This window comes from Ictidomys tridecemlineatus, chromosome 4, assembly GCF_052094955.1.
Source record: "Ictidomys tridecemlineatus isolate mIctTri1 chromosome 4, mIctTri1.hap1, whole genome shotgun sequence".
Classification (NCBI taxonomy): domain Eukaryota; kingdom Metazoa; phylum Chordata; class Mammalia; order Rodentia; family Sciuridae; genus Ictidomys; species Ictidomys tridecemlineatus.
The window spans coordinates 532,227-556,414 of record NC_135480.1 but is presented as its reverse complement, the minus strand read 5'-3'; the positions used below and the strand labels follow the sequence as shown (position 1 = coordinate 556,414).

At 59.1% G+C, this 24,188-nt stretch overlaps 1 protein-coding gene across 3 annotated transcripts; it reads left to right on the top strand.

Moving 5' to 3' along the window:
• Window positions 1-300: 300 nt before the first annotated feature.
• Deaf1 (DEAF1 transcription factor) lies at window positions 301-24,188 on the top strand. Of its 3 annotated transcripts, none has more exons than XM_078045257.1 (12): window positions 318-724; window positions 3,313-3,410; window positions 4,418-4,547; window positions 4,777-4,923; window positions 5,459-5,598; window positions 6,175-6,240; window positions 7,544-7,670; window positions 8,323-8,451; window positions 8,884-9,012; window positions 11,412-11,659; window positions 18,242-18,328; window positions 23,767-24,188. In XM_078045257.1, exons 1-12 carry the CDS (start codon window positions 433-435, stop codon window positions 23,869-23,871), a joined length of 1,698 nt encoding a protein of 565 aa, XP_077901383.1. In that variant the 5' UTR covers window positions 318-432; the 3' UTR covers window positions 23,872-24,188. The 3 variants fall into 3 exon arrangements, with proteins under 3 accessions (XP_077901384.1, XP_077901383.1, XP_021576683.2); XM_021721008.2 differs by having other exon boundaries at window positions 418-724; window positions 18,239-18,328; XM_078045258.1 differs by lacking the exon at window positions 8,884-9,012 and having other exon boundaries at window positions 301-724; window positions 18,239-18,328.

Sequence of the window (24,188 nt, the reverse complement as noted above, 5' to 3'; positions counted from 1 at the left end):
CTCCCGGAGGCGGACGGAGCGGGGGCCGCGAGGCGCCCTCCGCGAGTCGGAGCCGCAGCGGAGGCCGGCGAGAGTCAGCCCGGAGCCAGCCGAGCTCGCCGGCCGGCCGCGACTGCGGCTCAGGCCCCGGGGCAGCAGGGAGAGCGCGCTCGGGAACTCTCGTGCGGCCTCGGAGCCCTTCGGGCCGACTCGGGTCCACACTTCGGGCAGCTTCGACCCTCCTCGGTTTCAGGCTCTGGGCGTCGGCTCGGCTCGGCTCGGCTCGGCTCGGGCTGGGCCGCGGCTGGGCTCCTCTTCGGCCCCGGCTCGGGCGGCGACTTCGGGCGGCCTCGGCCCGGCTCGGGCGGACTCTTCGGCCCCCACTTCGGGCTCGGCGCCCGGCGCTTCGGGCGGCCCCGCTCGGCGCCTTCGGGCGGACTCGGCGGAGTCCGGATGGAGGACTCGGACTCGGCGGCAAAGCAGCTGGGCCTGGCCGAGGCGGCGGCGGTGGCGGCCGCGGCCGCTGTGGCGGCGGCGGCCGCGGCCGCGGCGGGAGGCGAGGCGGAGGAGCCGGTTCTGAGCAGGGACGAGGACTCGGAGGAGGACGCGGACTCGGAGGCGGAACGCGAGACGCGGCGGGTCACGGCTGTGGCGGTGATGGCAGCCGAGCCCGGGCACATGGACATGGGCGCCGAGGCCCTGCCTGGCCCCGACGAGGCCGCCGCCGCCGCCGCCGCCTTCGCAGGCAAGTGCGCCCGCGCCCGCTGGCCTCGCGCCTCGCCAGTTCCCGCGCCTCGCTGGTTTCCGAGCACCTGCCCCGAGCACCTTTCCCGAACACCTGCCCCAGGCTGCAGGCCTAGGAGCACCTGCCTGGTGCAGGTGCCCTGTACGCCTGCCTTCCTCCACCGTCCTGGCCCTGCTTTGCGTGCATGCCTGTTTCCATGTGTGTCACTGTTGTTCTTCATTTTGTGCCCCTTCTGGAACCTTCTCAACACCTGCCTCCTGCCCTTTCTGCCCTCTCTTGGTCCATCCTGGAAGCTGGTGGCATAAGATGATCAAACATGGGTTTTGTCCTTAAGGAGACCCAGGCGAGTGGGCATGTCCAGTTGCCTGGAATGCTCCAAGTGCTCAGGGCAAGTTCAGGTGTGGTATTGAGCATGAGTGATCAGGAGAGTCCTCATCCAGAGGCAGCAATGCCTGTCTCAACCTGGCAGGCATCTTCCTGGCTGCCTTTCTTGTACACATCTTCTTTCCCCTCCTGCATTGCCAAGTTCTTGTTTGTGCCGCTCGTATTTTCTTGACACAGCATCCTGGATTCCAGGTTCAGTAGCACAAGGAGCCTTGAGCTGTGTAGCATCACCCTGTGGAGGTAGTGCAACCCCAGGATGCTCTCTGCCGTCAACATGTCCCTGCCCCACCCCCCACCCTGTAGAGCATCAGTCAGGTCCCTTCCCATTTGGAGCTCCCAAGTGCCCCAGCAGGACTTGAGGTGAAGCTCCAGCCCTGGAGGAGCACTGATTGGCTGCTCTTCTCGCATCCTGAGGAGTTCTTCAGGTTTTGGACACAATGCCTGTCCTGCTATGTGGATTTCATGATAGCTGTGGCGATCAGCTCTAGTTGACATTCAGCTCCTCGGGGTTGGGCAGGGCCCAGCTGTCCAGGTTCCACTGGTCCAGTGCTGCTGGTCTCCAGTGATTTGTCAAGCTGCTCCCAAGACTGAGGAGACCTCATGGATTTGTTGGTGCTGTCCAGCATGAACTCTGGATTGGCATTGGTATTTGGGCCATAAAATTTTTGTCCCTCTTTGCACATTTTTCTGAATGTACAAAAGGAATGTGATGCCATTCATCATGATGTCAGAGAAATATGTCTATGTTGTATGTTTCTTCTGTGGGTGAGAGAGTGAGTGATGCTGGTGATACAACCTAGGGCCTGATGCATGCCAGGCAAGTGCTCTGCCACTGAGCCATACCCCAGATTTTCTGCAGAATTTTAAGATTCTTTTAAAGATGGACACCATATCTTTAATTTATTTTTATGTGGTGCTGAACCCAGTGCCTCACATGTGCGAGGCAAGTACTCTACCACTGAGCGGTTCTGCAGAATTTTATAGCTGTGTTTTTATGTGTCAGAGCATTCCAGTTTTTTGTTGTTGTTGTTAAGAGATGCAAAAATCAGGGGCTGGGATTGTGGTTCAGCGGTAGAGCACTTGCCTACCACGGGCGGAACTCAGTTTTGATCCTCAGCACCACGTAAAAATAAAGGCATTGTGTTGTGTCCATTTACACCTAAAAAAATTTTAAAAAAGAGAGAGAGAGAGAGAGAGAGAGATGCAAAAATCAGATAATGCTCGGGTGTAAGTGATGCAGACAGACAGGATGCCCACCACTGGGCACATGACTGCTTGAGCTGTCTTCAGGCTTGTATCCAGATTCGGGTCCTCAGCTTAAGTGGTCAGCTTACTTTTGGCTGAGTGGTGAGAATGAGTTAGCTGCCCCAGGGTGGCCTGATAGTGGGGACTGAGGTTAATGGGTGTTGTGGTGCAGGTTGGTGGGTGTGGCTAATGGAGGGAGGAAGACTAAGCCATCATTTGAGCATCTGCCGTATGCCAGAGAGTACCCTGGGCATGGGACATTCGAGAGCCCTAGGCAGCAGAAGGCAGTACTTGCCTCTGCAGAGGTGAGGAGGGCTGGTGTGAAGGGTGTTGGCAAGGAGTACAGCCCATGCGCAGGAGCCATGTGGCCTGTCTGGGTGATGGTAATGGCAGGGCCCAGCAGACCTTTGTGGAGCCCTTCAGTGTGTTTGGGCTCCTGGGAAGGGCCGACTGCCATGTCCGAGGGGGTGGGGCACAGCAGGTCAGTGTGCTTCTCAGGAGGAAGATTTCTGGGGAAGGCCTGGAGACCTCAGCAGGGGCAGTGAACATGAGGCTGTGGTCCCCTGTTGGGGCTGGAGCTGAGGCAGCAGAGGGACCAGGAGGGACATGGCCAGACCTGAGGCTGCTCACCGTTGCTGGAGTGGGAGGCATTCCCAGAGGCCAAGGCCAAGGAGTATAGTCTGGACTGGACTCGACTGCGGCATTAGCCTCTTTGCAGAGGGAGACAGTTGTGGAAGAGCTGGGGCTGGCTGGGGCAGGAGAGGCCTTGCTGGGAGTGGTGCTTTCCTCCCCGTGGAGCTCAGGTGACTTGGGCATGGCCTGGCTGTGTCCCCTGTGCATTCTGTGAGTGCTCCAGGTCCCAGAGCTGGAGCACCACCACACCAGGCAGGAGTGCTTATGCTCCCGTGTAAGGACCCTTGGCCTGCCTTGTTTGTAAAGTGAGGTTTCTTGTATTGCAGAAGTGACCACAGTGACAGTGGCCAACGTGGGGGCCTCTGCAGACAACGTCTTCACAACATCAGTGGCAAATGCGGCCTCCATCTCAGGACATGTTCTGGTAAGCTCTCTGGTGCCGGTGGCTCATGCTGTGGCTGGCACCCTGGGCTCCACACAGCCTGGTTGCCAAGTCCCTGCTGCAGCTCAGTGCTCAGGAGCCTACGGCTGGGCGGGGGGAGGTCAGAGAGGAGGTGCTGCCGTGAGGTTGGCCAGGAGCCTCAACTGGAGCTGAGGCCTTGTGGTCACCTCACTGCTCAAAAAAGGAAGGTACATAGCAAGTCTGACTGCAGGAAGCGTGAAGCCCTGAGGCCTTGCAGCCTACGGCAAGTCTGGCCAGTAGCTGACCCACTTGCTTATCTTGTCCACATGGCTCCACAGATGCACAAGAGTCGGTGTGCCTCCCAGCCCTGTTCTCCAAGCTCACCTGCCTGCCATGCTCACTCCTGTCCTCTTTTTTTTTTTTTTAGAGAGTGTGTGAGAGAGAGAGAGAGATTTTTTAAATATTTATTTATTTTAGAGAGAGAGAGTTTTTAAATATTTTTTAGTTTTTGGCAGACACAACATCTTTGTTTGTATGTGGTGCTGAGGATTGAACCCGGGCCGCACACATGCCAGGCGAGCGTGCTACTGCTTGAGCCACATCCCCAGCCACTCCCGTCCTCTTAAGACAAGCTGCGGGAAACCATTCCTGCTCCAAATGACAAGTGTGCCCAAGTTCTTAGCCCTTCCATGGTTCTGCTTTCTGTCTGAGGTCTTCTGGCACAGGTGGCAGAGGCTGGGAGGGCAGGGTCTTCAGAAAGGGGGCTGCTCTCACGGAGCATTTTATGCTTTAGCGGACGGATTTGCAGACACTTTGCTGAGGCCACACAAGCTTAGCCCTGGCCTATCCTTGTTCTTGGCTCTGTGTTTAAGTCTCTTGGGGTCATCTCTAAAGGATCTGGGGTGTCTGGATGAGCAGCTCTTTCCTGCTGATAAATGGCAGGAGCCTTCCTGGAGGCTGCCTCCTGGTAGCTAGATGAGAGGCCTCTGACTGCTCAGCCAACTCAGCAGAGGTGTCCTCTCCTCTAGTCTGGTAGGACAGCCCTTCAGATTGGGGACAGCCTGAACACTGAGAAGGCCACGCTGATCGTCGTCCACACTGATGGGAGCATCGTGGAGACCACTGGGCTGAAGGGTCCAGCGGCTCCTCTCACCCCAGGTACCAGCAGCACCCGCTCCCCAGGCCCTCTGGAGTGTTCTTTTGTTTTATGTAGAAAGTTTGGAATTCCAAATGGTAGATTTAAGTACAAAATATGGCGTTTCCCAGGCAGAGGAGGTACAGTCCCTAATTGAAACAAGCGCACACCTGGGGAGGCAGTGCAGCCCTGGTCCCGTGCCCTGAGGGCTCTGCTTGTGCTGCTCTCGCCCCACCACCTCTCTCTTCCCAGGTCCTCAGTCTCCTCCAACCCCCCTGGCTCCTGGCCAAGAAAAAGGCGGCACCAAGTACAACTGGGACCCCTCAGTGTATGACAGCGAGCTGCCTGTGCGCTGCCGGAACATCAGTGGCACGCTCTACAAGAGCAGGCTTGGCTCAGGTGAGGTCACGCGGGACCACTGCGGGGCCAAGGACGGCTGTCACTGCTCAGCACCCACTCGGGCTGAGCTGTGGGGGCCGCCCTGTGACCAGAGCCCAGGTCACAAAAGGCACTGGGCAGGGACAGGCCTGAGAATGAATCCGAGTCATAGTGGCCTAGAACCAGAGAGGAGGTGAGGGAAAGGTAGGGATGGAACATGCTCCCCCAGAGCTGCTCAGCACAGGACTTGAGGACAAAGGATTCTGGAAGAACCCAGATGCTAAGACAGATGCTAAACCTGCGGCACTGTGGATCTTGCAGTGACCACATGGGGAGTGGACAGATCAAACAGGTGGTCAGAGGCACAACCATGAATGAACTCATGGCGATTTGCCTGGGTAGCCTGTCAGGGCGACTCTAGGGAAGGTGATCAATCAGAGACCAGGCAGGGCTGAGAGGCATCCAGGAAAGAGGTGGAAGACGAGAACACTTGGGAGGGGGACCTGGCTTGGTGTCAGCCAACTGTAAGTCAGCAAGGGACCTTTTCTCCTTTCAGGTGGCCGCGGGCGATGCATCAAGCAGGGTGAGAACTGGTATAGCCCGACTGAGTTTGAAGCCATGGCAGGAAGGGCCAGCAGCAAAGACTGGAAGAGAAGCATCCGCTACGCGGGCAGACCCCTGCAGTGCCTCATCCAGGTACACAGGCCTCCTGGTGTCTCAGCACCACTCTTCAAGGCGGTAGCACCAACTAGTCTCAGAAGGCCTGGACTGCGGGGCACCAGGGCTCAATCCAGTGTGGCCGGGCAGGATCTGACACCAGCAGCTTGCCACGTAACTGGGTGTGTCTCTTGCCATTCCCAGCTTCCCAGCAGGATGATGCTGTGGTGACCTGCAGCGCAGTGGGGCTGTGGGAGCTGGTAGTGCCTGGCACAGGGCAGGCCTAGGGAGGGACCACTGCCCACAGGAAGAAGCCCAGGAGACAGCTCCTGATGCGTTGCATCCCCCTGACATCCCTGGAGGACTTGCCATTCCTGCTCAGGCTGGCTCTTGTGCTGCACTGATGGAGCGGCACCTGTAGGCTCTTGCTCCCAACAGAGAGGTGGAGCCTGTGGCCAGAATGCATTGAGACGCCAAGAAGTTTCTGGAGATCATCATCTCTCCCATCTCAGATATCTGTCCCTGGGAGTGGTGGGTAGTGACAGAGCCGCTGCAGTCCTGCGAGGAGTGGGCTGCTGGGGTGTGACTAACGCTCCAGGCACTTCTGTGTTTCAGGATGGCATTCTGAACCCTCATGCGGCCTCCTGCACCTGCGCAGCCTGCTGTGATGACATGACCCTGGTAAGTGCCAGCGTGTGCCTGCAGCCAGAGCCCCTCCATCCCTGTACCTCTGCCAAGGGCACCACCATTCTTTCCTCTGGGCATGTTTGTCCCTGGGCATGTCCCTGGTCACTTGCCTGACTGCAGAGAGTGGTGGCTTCAGGAGGGCATAGAGGCCCAGCAGTGAGAGAGGCTCTGGTATCACTGTCAGCCCAGAACCTAGAACACCCCTTTCAAATTAGCTGCAGCAAACTGGCTGCAGTGGTCACACCTGTAAACCCAGTGATGCTGGGGCAGGAGTACTGCAAGTAAAGGACAGCCCCAGGATGGACTGATGTGCAGGCAGGACAGTGCCCCGGGGTCTGTGTGCTCCAGTGAGTTACACAGGGGTGGACTGGTGGACTGGTGGGCAGCTGGGAGCAGGGACAATACCTCGGGGGTCAGTGTGCTCCAGAGAGTCACACAGGGGTGGACTGATGGGCAGCTGGGAGCAGGGACAGTGCCATGGTGGTCAGGTGTGTTCCAGTGAAGCAGGTAGGGATTTGTGCACTGGAAATGGAAAGTGCAGATGGGGGAATTCAGAGATGTGGATTATCAAGAGACATACCACAGTCTGGGGTTGTGGCTCAGTGGTCGAGCACTCGCTAGGACGTGAGAGGTCCTGGGTTCAATCCTCAGCACCACATAAAAATAAATAAATAAAATAAAGATATTGTGTGCAACTACAACTAAAAAACAAATGTGTTAAGAGAGAGATACTACAGCCACGTTGGGAAACAATAGGAAGATTCTAGTTTTTCAGATTGATGGATAGCTTAACATTTCCTGTTATGATCCCGGTAGATGCAGACAAGCTGACTCCAAAATGTTTGTGGAAAAGTAAGGAAGATGAAGTAGTTGAAGCAGTTTTGAAAGAATCTGCATGGTGACAGCACCCTGCAGGTGTCAGGTCCTAGTTGTCTGTCGGACGGTGGCGTTTGCAGGCCTGGGGTCTGGAGGGCAGACCTGGGTCTTTGCAGGAAGTAGCGCTGGGACCTCAGACGCCTGGGCAAGGAAGCGGTTTTGATGGAACTTGACACTGAAGGAAAGGGAATTTGAGAAGGGTCACAGACTGAGGGCAGGAGCCCTCGGAAGGGAGCTGGCCCATCATCTCGTGGCCTAGGGCGGGTCCTTCTGGGGACTGGGCTGCGCTGTCCAGGCTGCGGGTTGCCAGGAGTTCTCTTGAGCCTCTCGCCTCCCTTCTTGCCATGCCACTCTCAGGGTCCCTGGGCAGGAGCAGGAAGCCGGGATGCCTCTGCCCTCAGCATGGCACCTTTCTCCACAGAGTGGTCCCGTCAGGCTCTTCGTCCCCTACAAAAGGCGCAAGAAGGAGAATGAGCTGCCTGCAGCCCCAGTGAAAAAGGACTCCCCCAAGAACATCACACTCCTTCCTGCGACAGCGGCCACTACCTGTGAGTCTTAGTAAAGACCACTCTGTCCAGCAGGGAAGTGCCCTGTCACCTCCAGCTCCACCAAAGTCAGAGAACCCCTGTACACAGCATGGGAGGAGGGGCCACCTGGCTGCGTGGCTCTGGCCCCTCAGGCAGACAGAGCATCGGGGCAGAGGATGTGGCTGGGAGGCTGCACCCTGTAGTGGCCAGAGCAGAGCACAGGAAAGGGGCCAGAGATGAGATGCACCCTCCGGGGCACAGTCCTGCAGATCCTCCACCTGCCATGCCCACTCAGGCACAGGAATGTCTGAGGCCCAAGCCCTCACATCCCTTGGCTCCGCAAGCCCACCTCTGATGCTGTGGCATTGGGACACTCTTGTTTCTTAATTCAAGAATTATTTAAGATTTTGTTTGGCTTTTTAGGTGTGAGTCTGGTTCATAGTCAGAGCTTCATGGGATGGGGTGGAGTGGGGTGGAAGTGTGTCCTTGGCTGTCTGGTATTCTCCCAGGGCCTCTGAGTTTGCTGGCTGCCCATTGTCCTTCCTGCATCCTGATGTCCCTGAGCTCACTCTGGCTCGGCTCCTGGGGACTTTCTGAAATCTGCCCTCTCAGGGAGTGGCATGTGTACAGGGCCTGGCTGGGCCATTTGTAACATGTATGCTTGCCTCTCCAGTCACTGTGACGCCCTCTGGACAGATCACTACCTCGGGAGCACTGACGTTCGACCGGGCATCCACCGTGGAGGCCACTGCTGTGATATCTGAGAGCCCAGCCCAGGGTGACGTCTTTGCGGGAGCCACAGGTGTGCCTTCTCCCACCTGCCCTCTGCCCTTACCCCCAGGGTGCATCCCCCTCCACCTGAATGCCTCTTATGGCCTCTGTGCAGGCCGGGCACAGGTGGGCAAGCTGTGGCTGTGGGCTGGTGTGACCTGGCCCAGGGTGGGCAGAGCAGGAGCTGCTTGGCATTTGCAGCTCCTGCCTGAGGTTGGGCTGAGCCGCAAGTTGTCATAAACATGCTGGAGTCCATGCTGGAGAGAGAGGAAACGGGCAGGTTCATGTTGGTCAAGTCTCACTTCACCAAGCACCTCGAGCCCCTGTGGTCATCAAGGCAGACACGACACCCCCAGCTGTCCACAGCACCTGTGGCGGGAGCTGCAGCTGCGTGTGCAGCCTGGCGAGGTCTGCTCCTTTGTACCCAGCTGACAGCTGAGTGCCCATCGCTTTCTCACCACAGTGCAGGAGGCCGGTGTGCAGCCCCCGTGCAGGGTCGGCCATCCCGAGCCCCACTACCCCGGCTATCAGGACAGCTGCCAGATCGCACCCTTCCCAGAGGCTGCACTGCCAACCTCTCACCCCAAGATAGGTGAGTTTGTAGGAATTCACGTACGTGCAGGTCATTACCCTCAGAGCTGCTTCTGTGAGGGTTTCTAAGTGAAACAGGCGCTAGGTCAGAGCTGGCAAGGTCTGGCCCACTGTCTGTGTTTGTAAATAGTGTCATTGAACACAGCCGTGCCCTTCAATGTGTGTGCTCAATGGCAGGCTGTTCCCGGGAGACCAACATGCCAGGGCCTGAACAGGCATCACCTGGCCCCCTGCGAGGAGGGGTGTGTTTGCAGGCTCTCGTCCAAAGAGGTCAGGCAAGTCCTGGGCGGGTTGTCTCTTCAGAGCTGGCTCAGGGCAGCATCTTTGGAGAACCGAGGCCAGCGTCTGCATCCTTGCGGCTGAGAGCCCAGGATCCTGCCTGTGTGTGTGTGTGTGTGTGTGTGTGTGTGTGTACACCCAGGGAAGCTCTACCACTGAGTGATGTGGACTGAACCCAGGGATGCTCTACCACTGAGCTACATCCGCAGCCCTTTTTAGTTTATGTTTTGAGACAGGCCTCACCAATTCTCTATAGGTGCTATTTAACTGTGTCTTCCTTAGTGAGGCCTTGTCTCAAAAATGAGCTAGGATGAAGCTCAGTGGCAGAGTAGCCCTGCCAGTACAAAACAAATAGCCAACCTGTGATCCTTCTGCCTCAGCCTCGAGTCAGCCACCCCTGGCTATCTTTTATCTTTTTTTCTTTCTTTTTTTTTTTTTTTTTTTCTGGTACTGGGGATTAAACCCAAAGGGCTTTATTTCTGGGCCACTCTTTTTAAAATTCTTAAAAAATTTTTTATTTTGAGACAGGGTGTACTAAGCTGCTCAGGGCCTTGTTATATTGCTGAGGCTGGCATTGAACTTGTGATCCTCCTGCCTCAGCCTCCTGAATCACTGGGATGGCAGGCCTGCACCGCCACAAGTGGTTCCACCTGGCTATCTTTTAAAAACTCAGAAATAATCTCAAGTGTACAAAAAGGTTGCAAACACAGTATAAGAACCTTTCTCCTAAACTATTTGAGAGTGAGTTGGTGACATACCCTGGAGAGCATCGCTGTTTTCCTAGAAATGGGACTTGATGGGACACTCGGGAGAGCATTGCCTATGGCCCCCAGACTTGGTGAACTGGAGGTTCCACCCTCCACGCCTGGAGCTGGGGAGAGCTGAGTGGGTGGCCCTCTCCTGGGGACACATCTGAGGATGTGGCTGCTCAGGGCCTCCCTGGAGCCCAGGATCTCTTCCAAAGTCAGCAGGCAACCCTGACTTTGGTCAGGAAGGACCTGTAGGAGGCCAGCCGAGGCCAGTCAGTGTGGACGCAGTGCTTCCTGTGGGTTCCCTGATATTACCTGTACTCAGCAGGGTCCCCTGAGGGGGCTGGTGCAGCCCAAGCCCTCAGCTGCCTCTGGTTCTCTGCCTGTTGGGTTCTGGCCCGGAATGTGCTGGAGATGTTTCAGGTCTCTGTCCCTCTGGAGCCTGCCCCTGCTTAGTCCCCAAATCCCATGAACATTGTGTGTCTTAGCCAGGTGCAGTGGTGCACAGCTGTAATCCCAGTAGCTTGGGAGGCTGAGACAAGAGGATTGTGTGTTTTGAGCCCACCTCAACCATTTAGCAAGGCCTTACTCAACTCAGTGAGACCCTGTCTCTAAAATACAAAATAGGGCTGGGATGTGGCTCAGTGGTTAAATGCCCCTGAGTTCAATCCCTGTTCAAAAAAAAAAAAAGACTACGTCTGTCCCAGACCGTCTAGTGACCTCGCAGTGGGAGCTGGAAGGAACTGGGTTCCCGAGGGCGGGAGGTTCGCCTGGCACTCGCTGGTGCCCCAGTGCATGTTGCTATTGCGCCAGGCCTGCCCCAGGACTGCCAGGTGGGCCTGCCCATTCGCACAAGTGTCTCTGTCCTGCAGCAGCTGGGGGCTTGTGGGGTCTCTAGGTCCAGTCCAGGGTTCCAGGGTTCCTTCAGTCTCCTCTTGGCATCTGTGTGACAGGCTTCTCTAGCCAGGAGGAATGCTACTTTGTGTCCTTAGTGAATCCCTGCATCTAACTGGTGCTAGGAAGGCCATCCTGTGCACAGCCATGGTGCTGCAGCCCTGGCTCTCCTGTCTGTGGCCCTGGCTGAGTCTCCTGGCCCCACTTGGGTCCTGCCCTCCTGGACAGTCTCCTGCATCTCACGTTGCCTGCCCCAGGGACATGGGCCTGCAGGTGCCCACCCTATCTGCGCACACCAGGGCTCAGCCAGGCTTCTAGTGACAGCATTAGGAAGGTGCCCTGAGAAGCTAGGTAGGCATGTTGGAAACAGACGGGTGGCTGTCCCCGAGTGTGGCAGGAGATGTGGGCCACAGAGTGTGCCCTCTGACCTTGCCAGCCAGCGCTCACTATTCCCGTCTGTCTCATTTCCCTGCTGCAGTGCTGACGTCACTGCCTGCCTTGGCCGTCCCACCCTCCACGCCCACCAAATCTGTCTCCCCCACGGTGGTCACTGGGCTGGAGATGTCAGAGCAGCGGAGCTGGCTATACCTTGAAGAGATGGTCAACTCTCTGCTGAGCACCGCGCAGCAGCTGAAGACACTGTTGGAACAGGCCAAGCAGGCCAGCTCCTGCCGAGAGGCTGCAGCGACCCAGGCCCGGATGCAGGCTGATGCAGAGCGGAAAGAGGTAGACAGCAGCCATCCTCCCGTCCAGGCCAGCTCTGTGGTCCCCATGAGGTCCTGCTGCCTCCAGGATCCCTGGGGTGGATGGCTTTTGGGTTCTGTAAATAAAATTGGTTACTTTGGGCTGGGGATGCAGCTCAGTGTAGAGGTATGTGTGAGGCCCTGGGTTCCATCTCTGGGACCAGGAAAAAAAAGGTTTGCTTGATACAGAGGGAGAACACGCACGCCCAGGGGACGTTCTGCTCCCAGGTGACCTCGGTGCCCACACCCCTGACTGGTCAGGATGTGCTGCCTGCTGCAATAGCAGGTCTACCAGGGCCTGGGGGCTTGACGCCCAGCCTCACCCAACTCATCAGCACTTGTTTCGTTTGTCTTGTGCTGGGTTGGAACGGGGCCCCAGGCAGGTGCCCCAGGCAGGCACTCTGCCCACAGCACCCTGGCCCTCCTTGGCCCCTTTGTCCAAGGACTTAGATGATGGAGGGCTTGAGGACCATGCAGCGTGGGGAGGAGTCTGGCAGGCCTCTCCACCCTGGTAGTATAGCGGCTGCTGGGCCCAGGAGGTGGTGGGAGGTGGCCAGTCAAGGGCAGGAGGAGGTGGGGGGAGCTTGGGGGCAAAGGGCTTTGAACTCTAGCCTCTCCAGTTAGCAAATGGGGCGGGAGGCAAGCAGGCGGTTCTCGGCTGTGCAGGGAGCCCTGGTACCCGTTCTGCCTTCTCGGTCAGAGGGGAGAGATTCAGTCCTCATCTCTGAGGGGTTCGAGATGAGGGGCAGAGAGCATTTAAAACACGTTAGGCAAGTACCATCCTGAACAGACACACTGTGCTGGACCACTGCAGGGGGGCTCATCCTCTAGCCAAAAGATGGGGGCACTCCTGGGCCTGGTTGGTTTAAATATTGGGGTGCAGTGTAGTTGTGGGCTTTGCCAGGGTGTCATGGTCACAGGGGACACACCAGGCAGCTCCTGGTGCACTGTCCAGCAGTCCCAGCCCTGGACACCAGGCTGGCCCGGTTTCTGCCGTCAGGTCAGCTCTAGCCTCTGGCACTTTGGCCAGTGGCTCAGGCAGTGTGCACTTGGGGCCTGCACTTCCCAGGTGTGGGGCCCATCCTTGATTTGCATGTCATTCCATGGGCTGTCTGGTTCAGTGGACTGGGGTGCTGAGCGTCGCCTGGGGTCTCGGGTGCCCTCCGCGGTGGGCGTCAAGAAGGTGCCTCTCAGTCTTCGGCAGGAGCGCAGGTCGTGCTCTGTGCAGTGTGTGCTCCACCTGGGTTTCACTGACTAAGGGAAGGGGCCTGCTCAGCCTGCTCAGGTTCCTATTGGTCTGCACCTGGCGACGGCCAGCCGCGTCTTCTGGGGTGGAGTCGCAGGCCCTGGGCCTGCCTTTCTCTGCAGAGGGCTCTGTCTCACTGGAGTCAGCCCAGAGGACCGTATTGGGTATGGTGGAATCCTGGTCAAGCTCACCATGTTATCAGCATCTGCAGAGGCGGTGCCTGGCCTACGGGTCATGTGACTGACAGTGGCCGCCCCTCTGGTTGCCAGCAACCTGGCTTACCCGAGGCTTCAGGGACTCCTGTGCCCGTGGTGCAGAGCTGCCAGCTGAGATGTGGTTTCCTTCAAGTGCCCCAGGTCCTCAGAGACAGGGCCGGCATGACATGCGGGGCCACCCGTGTAGGAAGCAGGGCCAGTGTGGGCAGTACCTGGTGTGCCAGACAGGGCAGCAGACCTGGGGTTGGCTGGTGAATTGGTTCAGGAATCTGGAGCAGGGGCTGTGGCTGTGGGCATCTTCTGCAGGTTCTTGGGGCAGGTGGGTGGTGATAGAGCTGGAGCCCGGGAAGCTAGTTGGCCTTGGAGTGGGACCTGTATTGCAATGGGAGTTGTGGCTAGGCAGACACCCCTCTCCAGGGTCAGCAGGCTGAGGGCCAGAGCCTCAGGACGTGGGAGGAAGGATTTGCTAGGGTGGACATGTAGCACCATTGGTTGAATACCTCCTGTGCCCCAATCTCCACTACTGCCAGTCACAGGCCCAGCGGCCTGTAGCAAGAGCTCTGCAGGTGGGGTCAGCACTCGCAGCCGCCTCCCTGTTCTGCCGGGCCAGGAGACGGGCCTCTCCACGGCCCTCTTTCTTTTCTCTAGCTGGGCTGCTGTCATCGCCCAGGCACGTGCTCGCAGGTCCTATCTCCTGCCGTCTCTGGGGACTGGTCACCCTGTCCAGGGGACTCTGCCCTCCCATTCTTGGGCTCCTTGGACTTAGAGCTTGGACTTGTTCCCTCTCTGGCTTGTGCAGTCTGGATCCAGCCAGGAGGTGTGACCCTGCTCTTGAGAGGTTCATGTAGAGTCCCTGTGCTGCCCAGGCTGGCCCTGAGCGCCTGGGCTCCGGGGCCTCTGCCTCTTCCTCTTACATGCGGAGACCATGGCTGCACCCTCGACTTCACGTGAGTGTTGGGAGCCAGTGGGGCCAGCTGTGAGCTCAAGTCTGGTGATCAAGCCTGTGCCAGGGCTGGGGCTCCCAGAACTGGCCTCAGTGCCCACTGGTGTGTGACCCTGGCCATGTGGTTAGTGGAGACAGCTCAAGGCACTGAAGGGACTTGGGAAGGTTGAGGGCCTCATCCCTAGCTGCTTCTGGGCATGGCCTCATGCACATATGACCCTGCTGACCAAGTCAATGGTGGCTTGACTGCTGTGGGGACATGGCCACAAGGCTGGACAGGAGGGCAGTCACTGGGGCCTGTGAAATGGTGAACTGGTTAGAGCTGCATATCCCTGGAGATCCAGCTCCGCAGGCCTCTTCGGGGAGGGGTGCTGCGGCACAGGGGTGGCACGGCCACGTGTGGCCTTCAGAGCAGAGCAGAGTCTGCAGGCCATGGGGCAGCAGGAGGTAGGCCCCCTTGCCAGCGTCAATCTGCTGTTTGGAACCCAAGAAGAAATCAGATTTAGTCCAGCTGAGCTAGTAAGGGGATTTTTGCCAGTTTTAATGGAAACCTTGCATAATTAGTTCTGCAGAGACTAAACGGGGCAGAGCAGATGCCCTGGGCTGTCCAGGGTACAGCGTCCAGCAGGCATTGGCTGAGTGGCCGTGGGGTCTTGAGTCTGAGCTGCAGCCCTGGCTTGGGGTTGGCCAGGCTGCCGTGGCCAGTCCCAGTCCCTACAACCTACCCCTGCTTCTTTGGCTCTTTCTCAGCCCCTCTCTGGCCCTCACAACGTCCTCCGTGCAGGTCCAACCTTCCTTAGTAAGACGTGCAGGCAGGAAGAAGAGCCTAGAGGCGTGGGCTCATGGTTTCCTGAAGAGTGCAGCAGGAGCAGGGCCCCGAGCCTCGAGGTGCATGGGCGCATGGCTTTGGCCTCTGAAGCCCTGGCCCCCACCTGCCGGGTAGCACAGTGGACAGGCACCAAGAGCTGCCCACAAGAGGGCGGCTGCCTGTGACCGCCCTTGGACGCAGGCAGGACACAGGATAGCTGCAGCCAGGAGTATGGCCCTGTGCTGTTGTCTGTCTCCAGTCACTCAGAAGACAACCACTGGCCAGCCTACTGTCACCACCGAACCCAAGTCCCAGCCAGCTCCTTGGAAGCCCCTGCCTGGTAGTGGTGGAGCCACCCAGAAATGCTGTCCCCAGAGCCTCAGGAGGGAGCTGTCCCTAGGAGCTGTGTTATGGTGGGAGGAGGGCCAGGCAGGGTGAAGGCAGAAGGGTCAGGCACAGAGGCCCTGTGGTTCCCACCCCGGGCAGACCCACCAGGCCACAGGCAGAGCCGCCCGTCGCCATGGATCTGAAGTGCGCCAGGCTGGCCGCAGCGGTTTCTTGGTTTCGCAGGCAGGGCGGCTCTGGCCCAGCCCTGGGACACGCTGTTGGACTGATCCCTTGATCTGCTTAGGCCTGCGCCCCGGCTTTCAGACCCACTGCTGGGTGGGGGCTTCTGTTGGTGTGGGTGCCTGATCTGTGCAGTCCTGGGCCAGTGGCCATGACGGAGCACACTCAAGGCTTCCCCTGCCATGGGGTGCCAGCAACTGCCTGGCCTGTTTGTCAGGGCCCTGTCTAGCCACCTGTTGTGAGTGATGGGTCTGGGCCTCCTGATCTCAGTTCCTGGGTTCTGGGAAGGCCCTAGCAGTTCTCCCGAAGCCCTGGCCACTGCCATCTCACTCCTGCCCTTTGTGCAGCCCCTGTGGAGGCCAAGCCTCTGTGTGGGGGAGGGCTACTGCCTCTGGTTCAGGCCCCAGCTCTGGAAAAGGAGCCCCTGGAACTGGCCCTGTGGATCCAAAAGGGTACATGGCCCTCTGCTCTGAGCCTCCGTTGTCCCTGCAACAGCCATGGGGCCAGCAGGCTGTAGAGCCCCCCAGGCCTGCGGAGAACCCACCAGGGAGTGCGTGCCCCTTGAGACACAGGAGTCCCCTACAGTCCCCAGGGGCAGCCCTCCAGCTGGGGCTGCTTCAGGGGAACCGTTCAGGGACAGGTGAGGGTGGAGGTGGGATGAGGACACGGTGTGCGGTGGCCGGAGGTGCCTGTGTGGCTGTGGACGGCAGTGGCTGTGGCAGCTCTGAGACGGGCTGTCTGACGGAAGCTCCACCTGGCCGTGGTGACTGGAGAGTTAATGGGCAAGTTGCAGGTGACTTTTTCTTCTCACGATTCTCGGTGGCTCTTGGGAGGAGCTGCCTTGCCACCACCGCTCTTAATGAACTCCAAGCCAGTCACCTGGGCAGAGCCTATGAGGCGCTGCCCCTGCTCCTTGTTGCTGCTGCAGCATGATCAACACCCTGGCCACCTGGGTGCAGTGCAGACAGACAGTCTCCTGGGGCCTGGGGTAGCAAGTCTTAGATGCCTTCATTGTTGGGCCAGAGGCTGGGGCTCCCTGTCCGGTGCAGACGCCAGTCCTCTTGCTGGCTGCCTGCTGTCCCGGGACTCTGAAGGCGGGCCTCTGAGGCATGGCCCACCAGCTTGAGCTGCTTGGTGTGGGAGTCCAGGGGCTGCAGCCTCCCAGCTGGGGGCTCCCACAGGCCCGACACTGTGTGCGTCCATGGCCTCCTCATCTCTGTGCTTTGAGACCTATCGTGAAAAACCACTTATAGTGGCCTGAGATTTCCCACAGGTGTCTGGAACCTTCTAACAGGGCTGGTTGGCATGGCCAGGCGGTGCGCCGTGGTTGTCCCCAGGGCACCTGCACTTCCTCTACGTGGAGAAAGCCTGTTTAGAATAAGCTGGTCCTGAGGCCCAGTGCAGCAGCCACCCCTGTACCCCAGCAGCTCGGGAGGCGGAGGCAGGAGCACTGCAAGTTTAGTGCAACCTTGTCCAAAACTGAAACTTTAAAGGTCTAAGGACGGGGCTTAGTGGTAGAGCACCCCTGGATTTGATCCCCACTGCCTCCAAAAATAATGGGAGGAGCCGTTTGTCTGGGGTCACCGGGTCGTTTGAGTTCCTTGTTCCTCACCCCTGCAACCTGAGCACCTGGCAGCGTCCCCTGAGGGCCTCTCCCCGAGGGGTGGCTCTAGCAGGACGAGGACCACATCCCTCTTCCCACATCCCTCGTGAGTTCCCGACAGCCTCCCCACCTGGGCCAGGGGGTCTGCCTGGTGTGTCTCTGTGGAGTGGCTCTCTCTGTGGACCTGGTCTCCCAGTGAGTCCAGGCAGTGGGCAGGCAGAGCTAGGGAGAATTCTGGAATTCCTCTGATGGGAGATTTGCTCCCCCCCCATTTGTTGGGTCACTTATTTCTAGCAGGAAGGGCCCAGGGCTGGGATCCTGGCTCTGGAGTGCTCTGGCACACCAGCACGGGCTCCTGACTCTGGTGCTACAGGACACATGGGGCTGCTGCATCCCTGCCCCAACCCTGAGTCCCCGCTTCCCGAGAGCCTCTGGCTCCTGGGATGGTGACCCCAGCTCCTGTAGCCTGTGGCTCTGTGTGTGGCCTTGTTTCAGGGGCACCTGCCCCTCAGGTGTGGGTGGATTCTGAAACCTGGGTTCTCCCTGGAGTCTCTCCCTGGGTCTCAGGTTCTTGAAGCCTTTTGCCATCTAAGGTGGAGCAGGAGCACGTGGTCAGTGCCCAGATTCCGCCAGGTCCTGCACTCTGGAGTGAGTGGGTGCTGAGGTGCTGGTGGCCGTGAAGACAGTGCCTGGCAGAGGGTGGCTGGGCTTCAGAGCAGAAGGCCCAGGCCGGTCTGCAGAGCCGAGTGGAGCAGCATTGTCACCTCTAGTGCCTGGCTTCCTCGTGTGGGGCCATAGTCAGATCTGAGGTCTCCACGGAGCCCCTCCCGCCAGGTAGCGCATCTGGCCTGCAGCACCCGCAGATCAGGAAGAAAAGCTCTAGTCACACAGCTTGACAGAAAGGCGCAGGCAGCCTCCACTGCAGAGAGCCGCCAGGCAGCGGCCGAGGAGACAGCAAGGCACCTGTGCCAGGGCCACATGTCCTGGGGGGCTCGGCCACCCGGTGCTGGTCTCCCTATCCTTCCTGTGCTGGTTTTCCCTAGTCGCTCGCCTGGAGCGGGACTCCTTGGAGCCCGAAGTGGACTTCCTGGGCCCGTGCCCGGGGAACGCGCTGCTCAGCCTGGGGGCTGCTCGCGGGGGCCCAGCTTCTGTGCACTGACGTTTCTTGTCCTCCTTGCAGCAGTCCTGCGTCAACTGCGGCCGGGAGGCCCTGAGTGAGTGCACCGGCTGCCACAAGGTCAACTACTGCTCCACCTTCTGCCAGCGCAAGGTAGTGTCTCTGAGGGCCCACCCTCCCCGGCACGGAGCTGAGTGGGCGCCTGGCAGCCCTCTGCCGTCCTATTCCTTGGGGTCTCAGTCCTCCTCCATGGCTGTCCAGAGCCTGCTGCTGCCTGCAGCCTCGGCCCCATTCTCTGCAGAGGGCCAAGGGCTCCCTTGCCCCTCGGCCTCCCTGGTCCCCAGGGTCCTCCTCTGCCTGTGATGACAAGGACCAGTCTGCTCCTGTGTGAGCCATGGGTGGCAGTTCAGTCCCAAGGACGGGTCACTGCATCCTATGGCAGTGCCCGGGCCAGGCAGGCCTGGAGCCAGGCAAAGGGGCAGCTACCCTTTCTGCATGCAGGGTGGGCTGCTGGTTCTGAGAGGCTGAGGGAGGTGTCCCCCGCCCAGCAGTGCTGAAGCCTCCCCGATGTCGTCTGTCCTCAGAGTGCTTGGAGGCAGGTAAGGAAGACTTGTTCTGAGGTGGCCAGGGCGACCCTGCTCTGCACTCCTCACCTGCTGGCTGGGCACTGCTTTCTGCAGGTGCAGTCAGGGTGAGTGCTGTCAGAGCTGGGCCTGCCTCGCCCCTCCTAGGCCAGCTGGTAGCCGCTGGCCACATTTCTGTGGCCTGGTCCTGGGGAGCACCTCAGCCTCGTCCTTGTGGCTCACCTCCCAGTCAGAGCAGCGTGCCCTGTTCTTCATAGGGCATTTCCTAAAGGACAGGCCTGCTGTGGGAACGTCAGGTCTGCCTTCCCGCTTGCTCTGTGGGGACTAGAGGGAGGAGGAGAAATGCTGACCCTGGTCTGATGGCAGTGCCCTTCCCAGCCTGGAGAGGAAGGCCAGGAGCAGCTTGTTCTCACACAGGCCTGTCCCCGTGGCTCCTGCTCTCTTGTTCTGCTTTGTGCCCATTTGAAACTCCCCCTCAGTTAAAAAGGCAGGACAAGACACCTGGTCCTAGGTGGCCCACCCTGCCTCTGCAGGTAGCTCCTGCTGGCAGACCCCTCCACCAGGACCCACGGCCAGGGGCTCTGTGAAGCCCACCCATCTGGACAGGAGTGCACAGGTGGGGCAGGCCAGGGGTGGGCCAGGCCACGCAGAGCCAGGCTGGAATGGCCTGGGGGCCTTCAGGTGCGCAGTGCCCACTCTGGCAGGAACCCAGGCCGTCCTGTCAGCCCCTGGAGGGGCCACGGCTGCGTCGCCCTCGTGCGCCGTGGGCAGGCACAGCCTGCTTCCTCTGCAGGCTGCTCACCCAGGGGTCGGGAAGCAACGCTTACAGCCTGTGTTCCTGAGCCCCTCACCCTCCTTTTGCACTGAGTCGACCACCAGGGTCGTCCGCTGCACTCAGGCGCAGCCACCTGAGCCAGCACCAGCGTCCTGGCTGTACGCAGGAGGGTGGCGCTTCTCCCCAGTGCTAGGCACACCACCACAGTGACCAGGTCAGCCAGGTGACAGGTGCCCTGAGGTCACCGGCAGGTGTGCTTGTTGACAGAAGACCCACGTCCTGCAGGGAGCACCTGAGGTTGATCCTCCCTCAACACAGTCCATAAGACCCACGCGGTTCTCGAGTTAGTGGAGAGGGTCTCGGAGTGACCACCAGACAGGACCTGAAGACCAAGCCGGCTGCTCTTCCTCACCAGTCGCAGCTCCTGGCCTCACTGACCGGGGCTCTGCTCACGCCCATTTTTCAGCTCAGACCCTGAGGGAGCCATGTGTGATCTTTATACCACAATGTCCACCCAGTCCAGGCCCCCGGGATTTCTGCCTAGCTCCAGGGAGAAGGACTTTCCTGTGGCCTCTGCTGTGCAGACCGTGGCCTGTGGGACAGTGAGGTGGCCAAGCTCCTCTGGCATGCCCATGTCCAGCTCACCCCTCGGCAGCGCTGGGTGCCCAGTGGTTCTTTCCTCAACGCCTCTGTTGGGGGTTGGTTGGCCATGTCACAGGGCTTATCTCTGAACCCAGCCCTGCCATGCTGGTCACAGACTCTCCAGCTCAGTCACTCTGAAGGATGGGTGGTGGGAAGCTGGGGTCCTGCCGTGCTGCCTCTGGTCCCCCGCAGCCTGTGGCTTCTGAGACCTCCTCTGACTTCTGGGAAGCCGCGTGCTGGGCGGGGCTGCACCTGACCGTGGTGACTCGGGGGCTGTGCGTGCCCGAGAGTACCCGATGTCCTTAGGTGTCTGTCAGGATGTCCTGGGCACACCTCAAGCTGTCCTTCTGACTCTGTCCCACGTAGTTGGTTTGTCCGTGTCTTGTACCTGGTATTGAACCTGGGGCCCTCATCACCCAGCCACATCCCCTGCCGTTTTGCTTTTTATATTGAGACAGGGTCTTGCTGAGCTGCTGAGGGCCTCACGAAGTTGCTGGGGCTGGTTTTGAACTTGCCATCCTCCTGCCTCAGCCTCCAGAGCTGCTGGGATAGCAGGCGTGGCCTGCGCGCTCAGCCAGGGTACTTTGTTTGGGAGCTGTTCTGCCCCGACCTCGTTTCCCGGTCACTCGCTGCCAGTGTGAGGAGAAAGTCGACTTCTGCCGCCTGTCCCCGTGTCCTGACTCTGGTGTGTTCCCAGGCTTCGCCAGGCTCCTCGGGGCTGGCCCCTCCGCTGTGGCCGGACGCCTTTCTCTTTCTCTTTCCCCCGCTCTGAGTGCGCCCATGGACCCTCCAACGGGTCACTGGAAAGAGGGGCGAGAAGTTCCCACCTGGCCCCACGACAGGGCAGGTCCACTCTCCACCCGGTGTGAAGTGGCCTCAGGGTTTCTGCGAGTGTCTTTATCAGAAGAGGACACTTCCCCGGTTCCCAGCCGTGAGGGTCACGGGCTCAGTGTCGCAGCCAGGCGGACGCGTCACCCGGCGCCTGACGCATCTCACCAGGACGGGGCGGGGACTTTGTGAGGCAGACTGTGTGTCCTGGTGCCTCGCAGGTGGACGCTGGGCCGGAGGGTGCCCTTCTGCTCTGCCTTTGGGCGGCCGGGAGCCTGCGAGGCCCTCTGGGCCTTCCTCAGGCAGCTTCCTCACGCCCCCCTTCCCTCTCCGTCCCTCTCGGGCCCGGGTCGGCAGTCTGTGGTTTCTGGGCATTTGTCCACCCCACAGTCGTCGGATGTTTGGTGTAAAGTTGTCCCACATGTCCCTTAGGATCTTTGGGGTTTTTTTCTTGGAACTTGGAATTAAACCCAGAGTGCTTTACCTCTAAGGCACATCCCGTCCCCTGCACACCCTCCCTTGTTTTTTTAATTTTGAGACAGGGTCTCATTAGGTTGTTAGGGTCTCCGTAAGTTACTGAGGCTGAACTGGAACTTGTGACCTCCTGCTTCAGCCTCCCGAGTTGCAGGGGTTCTGTGGACCACTGTGCCCAGCTGGATCTTTTAAACGCTTACGTGGTGTTGAGCCAGTGTTTTCATCACTGTGACCAAAAGACCTGAGAAGAACAACATAGAAGCTGGGCACAGTGGCGCACACCCGTAATCAATCCCAGAGACTTGGGAGGCTGAGGCAGGAGGATTGTGAGTTCAAAGCCAGCCTCAGCAACTTAGTGAGGCCCTAAGCTACTCAGTGAGACCCTGTCTCTAAATAAAATATAAAAAATAGAACTGGGGATGTGGCTCAGTGGTTAAGGCCCCTCAGTTCAATCTCTAGTACCAAAAAAAGAACATAGAGGAAGGAATGTTTATTTGGGGCTTATGGTTTCAGAGGTTCAGTTCCGTTGGCCACCTCTGCTTCTCTGGTGAGGTGAGACCAAGCATTACTCTGGAAGGCTGCGGAGGTGGAGGTAGGAGGCAGCTCAGAACCTGGCATCTGGGAGCAGTGAGAGCAATGTGCACCAGGGTAAAAGGCACACCCCAGGGGCCTGCTCCTGGCACGCCACTGCTGCCATCCACGTCCTTGTCCCCATCCACGTCCTCAGGCTGCGCTTCTCCTGAGCACCACGAACACGGGACCGCCTCCGTCCCTGTGCGTCCTTGCACACGTGAGCGCTCCCTCCCGTCCAGACCCCCGCGTCGGTCGAGGGTGAGGCCTCTTTCCTGGCTGGTCGCCTCTGCTGATCTGTCCGCGAGCCGGCCCTGGGGTCTTCCTGGGCCAGGGTCTTCTCCCTGGCCTCCCCTGTGCTGTCCCTCCTCCCTGTGTGGCGCGTTGGTGCGAGGTGAGCATGTACGTCTCCTTGACATGCGGCTCAGAGGGACGCAGGCTGAGGCCCTGCCGCAGCTGTCGCATGCAGTCAGGTCGGCTCTTTCCCTTAGGGCCCGACAGTTCTTCCCAGGGCTGGCACAGAGTGTCCACACCCAGAGACAGGCGGACTTTTTTAGCTTAAGTTTTCCTGGGATTTCTTCTGTGATGAATGAGTTACTTAGAAGTGTGTTGATTTTCGAATATTTGTGAATTTCCTGACCTGCCTGCTGCTGTCCACGTCCAGCTCCCTGCCTGTGTGGTGTGGAGGACACCCTTGCAGGGTGCCTGCACCCTCAGGCTTCCTGAGCGTGTCCCGGGTGCAGTGTGCAGGGCTGGAGGTCTTTATGGCTCGGGCTGGTGCTGGTGTTGAGAGTAAGTGTCCAGGTTCCTCCTGTCTCAGACTGATGGCTCTAGGATGTGCACTGGGGCCTGTTGTGGGCAAGCAATGTGTGGTTCTCATCTTGGACTCCTGACTCGGCCTCCGCCGTTCTGGGTGGCCCTGCACTCCGAGGAGCTCCTGGGCTGCCTGGCCACGGTCTCCCGGGGCCACACGTGGAACTGAGGGCGCTGAGCAGCAGCTGTCCGTGCGTCTGCACTCAGCGTGGCTCCTCTTTCTCCTCCTTCTCTTCCTCTTTTTCTTTTGAAAACAAATTCATTTTAAAATATAATCAGAAAAATCATGTTGAAACTTGGAATCCTTCCTTTGTGAACTTAACTGGATCCTATGATCTTAGATTCTAATTTCAGCCATGCAGTCTTTTCCTACTCATTTCATTTCCAAAATTCTCCCCATCATCATTTGCATGTCAGTAGCAGTTTCGTCAGGAGTCCCATCTGTCCCAAGTTCCTGTGGGCTAAAGGCGCCATTCTTTTCTGTAGTTCACAAACACTGCCAAGGCCTGTTCTTCATGAGTTTCCTGACCCTGTCCCTCAAATAACGCAAGTCCTCCAGCAGCCCTGCCACAGCCTCGGGGTATGAGCTTGAGAAGCGAACGCTGGGAGGCGGGGAGGCCCACTCCCCTGCCGGGTGGTGGGTGCTGTGTGTTGGGACAGGTTTTCTGGTGGGCGCAAGGATTCCGTCACTGCTTCACTCTTCACGGTCCTCGTGGTGTGTGGGGCCCGTCGTGGCTGACCTCTGATCTCTGTTGCCCCAAGAGCCTGGGCAGGTCTGGACACAGGCGGGGTAGCTCACAGGAGATGGCCTCTGGGCGAAGGCCGCGGCCACCCCCCCCCCACGGCCCCTCCAGGCACGAGCTGGCAGCAGCATTGGCCTGTTAACACGGTGTCCCTCCTTTCAGGACTGGAAAGACCATCAGCACGTGTGTGGCCAGTCGGCAGCTGTCACCGTTCAGGCAGAAGAGGTCCACGTGGCTGAAAGTGTGATGGAGAAGGTGGCCGTGTGAGCCGCCCCACCTACCTTACCTGCCGAGAGGCCTCACAGTGGAAGCCCCCACGGACTGTGGGGGTCGTGAAGGGAACTTGCTGGACAAGTTATCCACGGACTCCGAGTGGACTTGGAGTGGACCCTGCCCTGCAGATGAGCTCTTGCCACCCAGCAGCCCTGAGGAGGTTCTGTGGCACTGTGGGCGGGACAGGGTCCCTGCCCTCAGGGTGCTCTCCCCGGGATCATGAGCGTCAGGCCTGGCCAGGTGTGTGTGTGCTGTGACGGTGCACACCTGCTGTCTGTCGACAGAGTTGTAAATAAAGTCCCACCCCCCGA

Excerpts from the sequence above, each read along its gene's own strand:
- Deaf1 (XM_021721008.2), top strand. The coding sequence starts at position 433 with ATGGAGGACTCGGACTCGGCGGCAAAGCAGCTGGGCCTGGCCGAGGCG. Across the intron at positions 4,548-4,776 it reads AGCGGCTCCTCTCACCCCAG|GTCCTCAGTCTCCTCCAACC; the intron begins GTACCAGCAGCA and ends CTCTCTTCCCAG. Across the intron at positions 8,452-8,883 it reads CGTCTTTGCGGGAGCCACAG|TGCAGGAGGCCGGTGTGCAG; the intron begins GTGTGCCTTCTC and ends TTCTCACCACAG.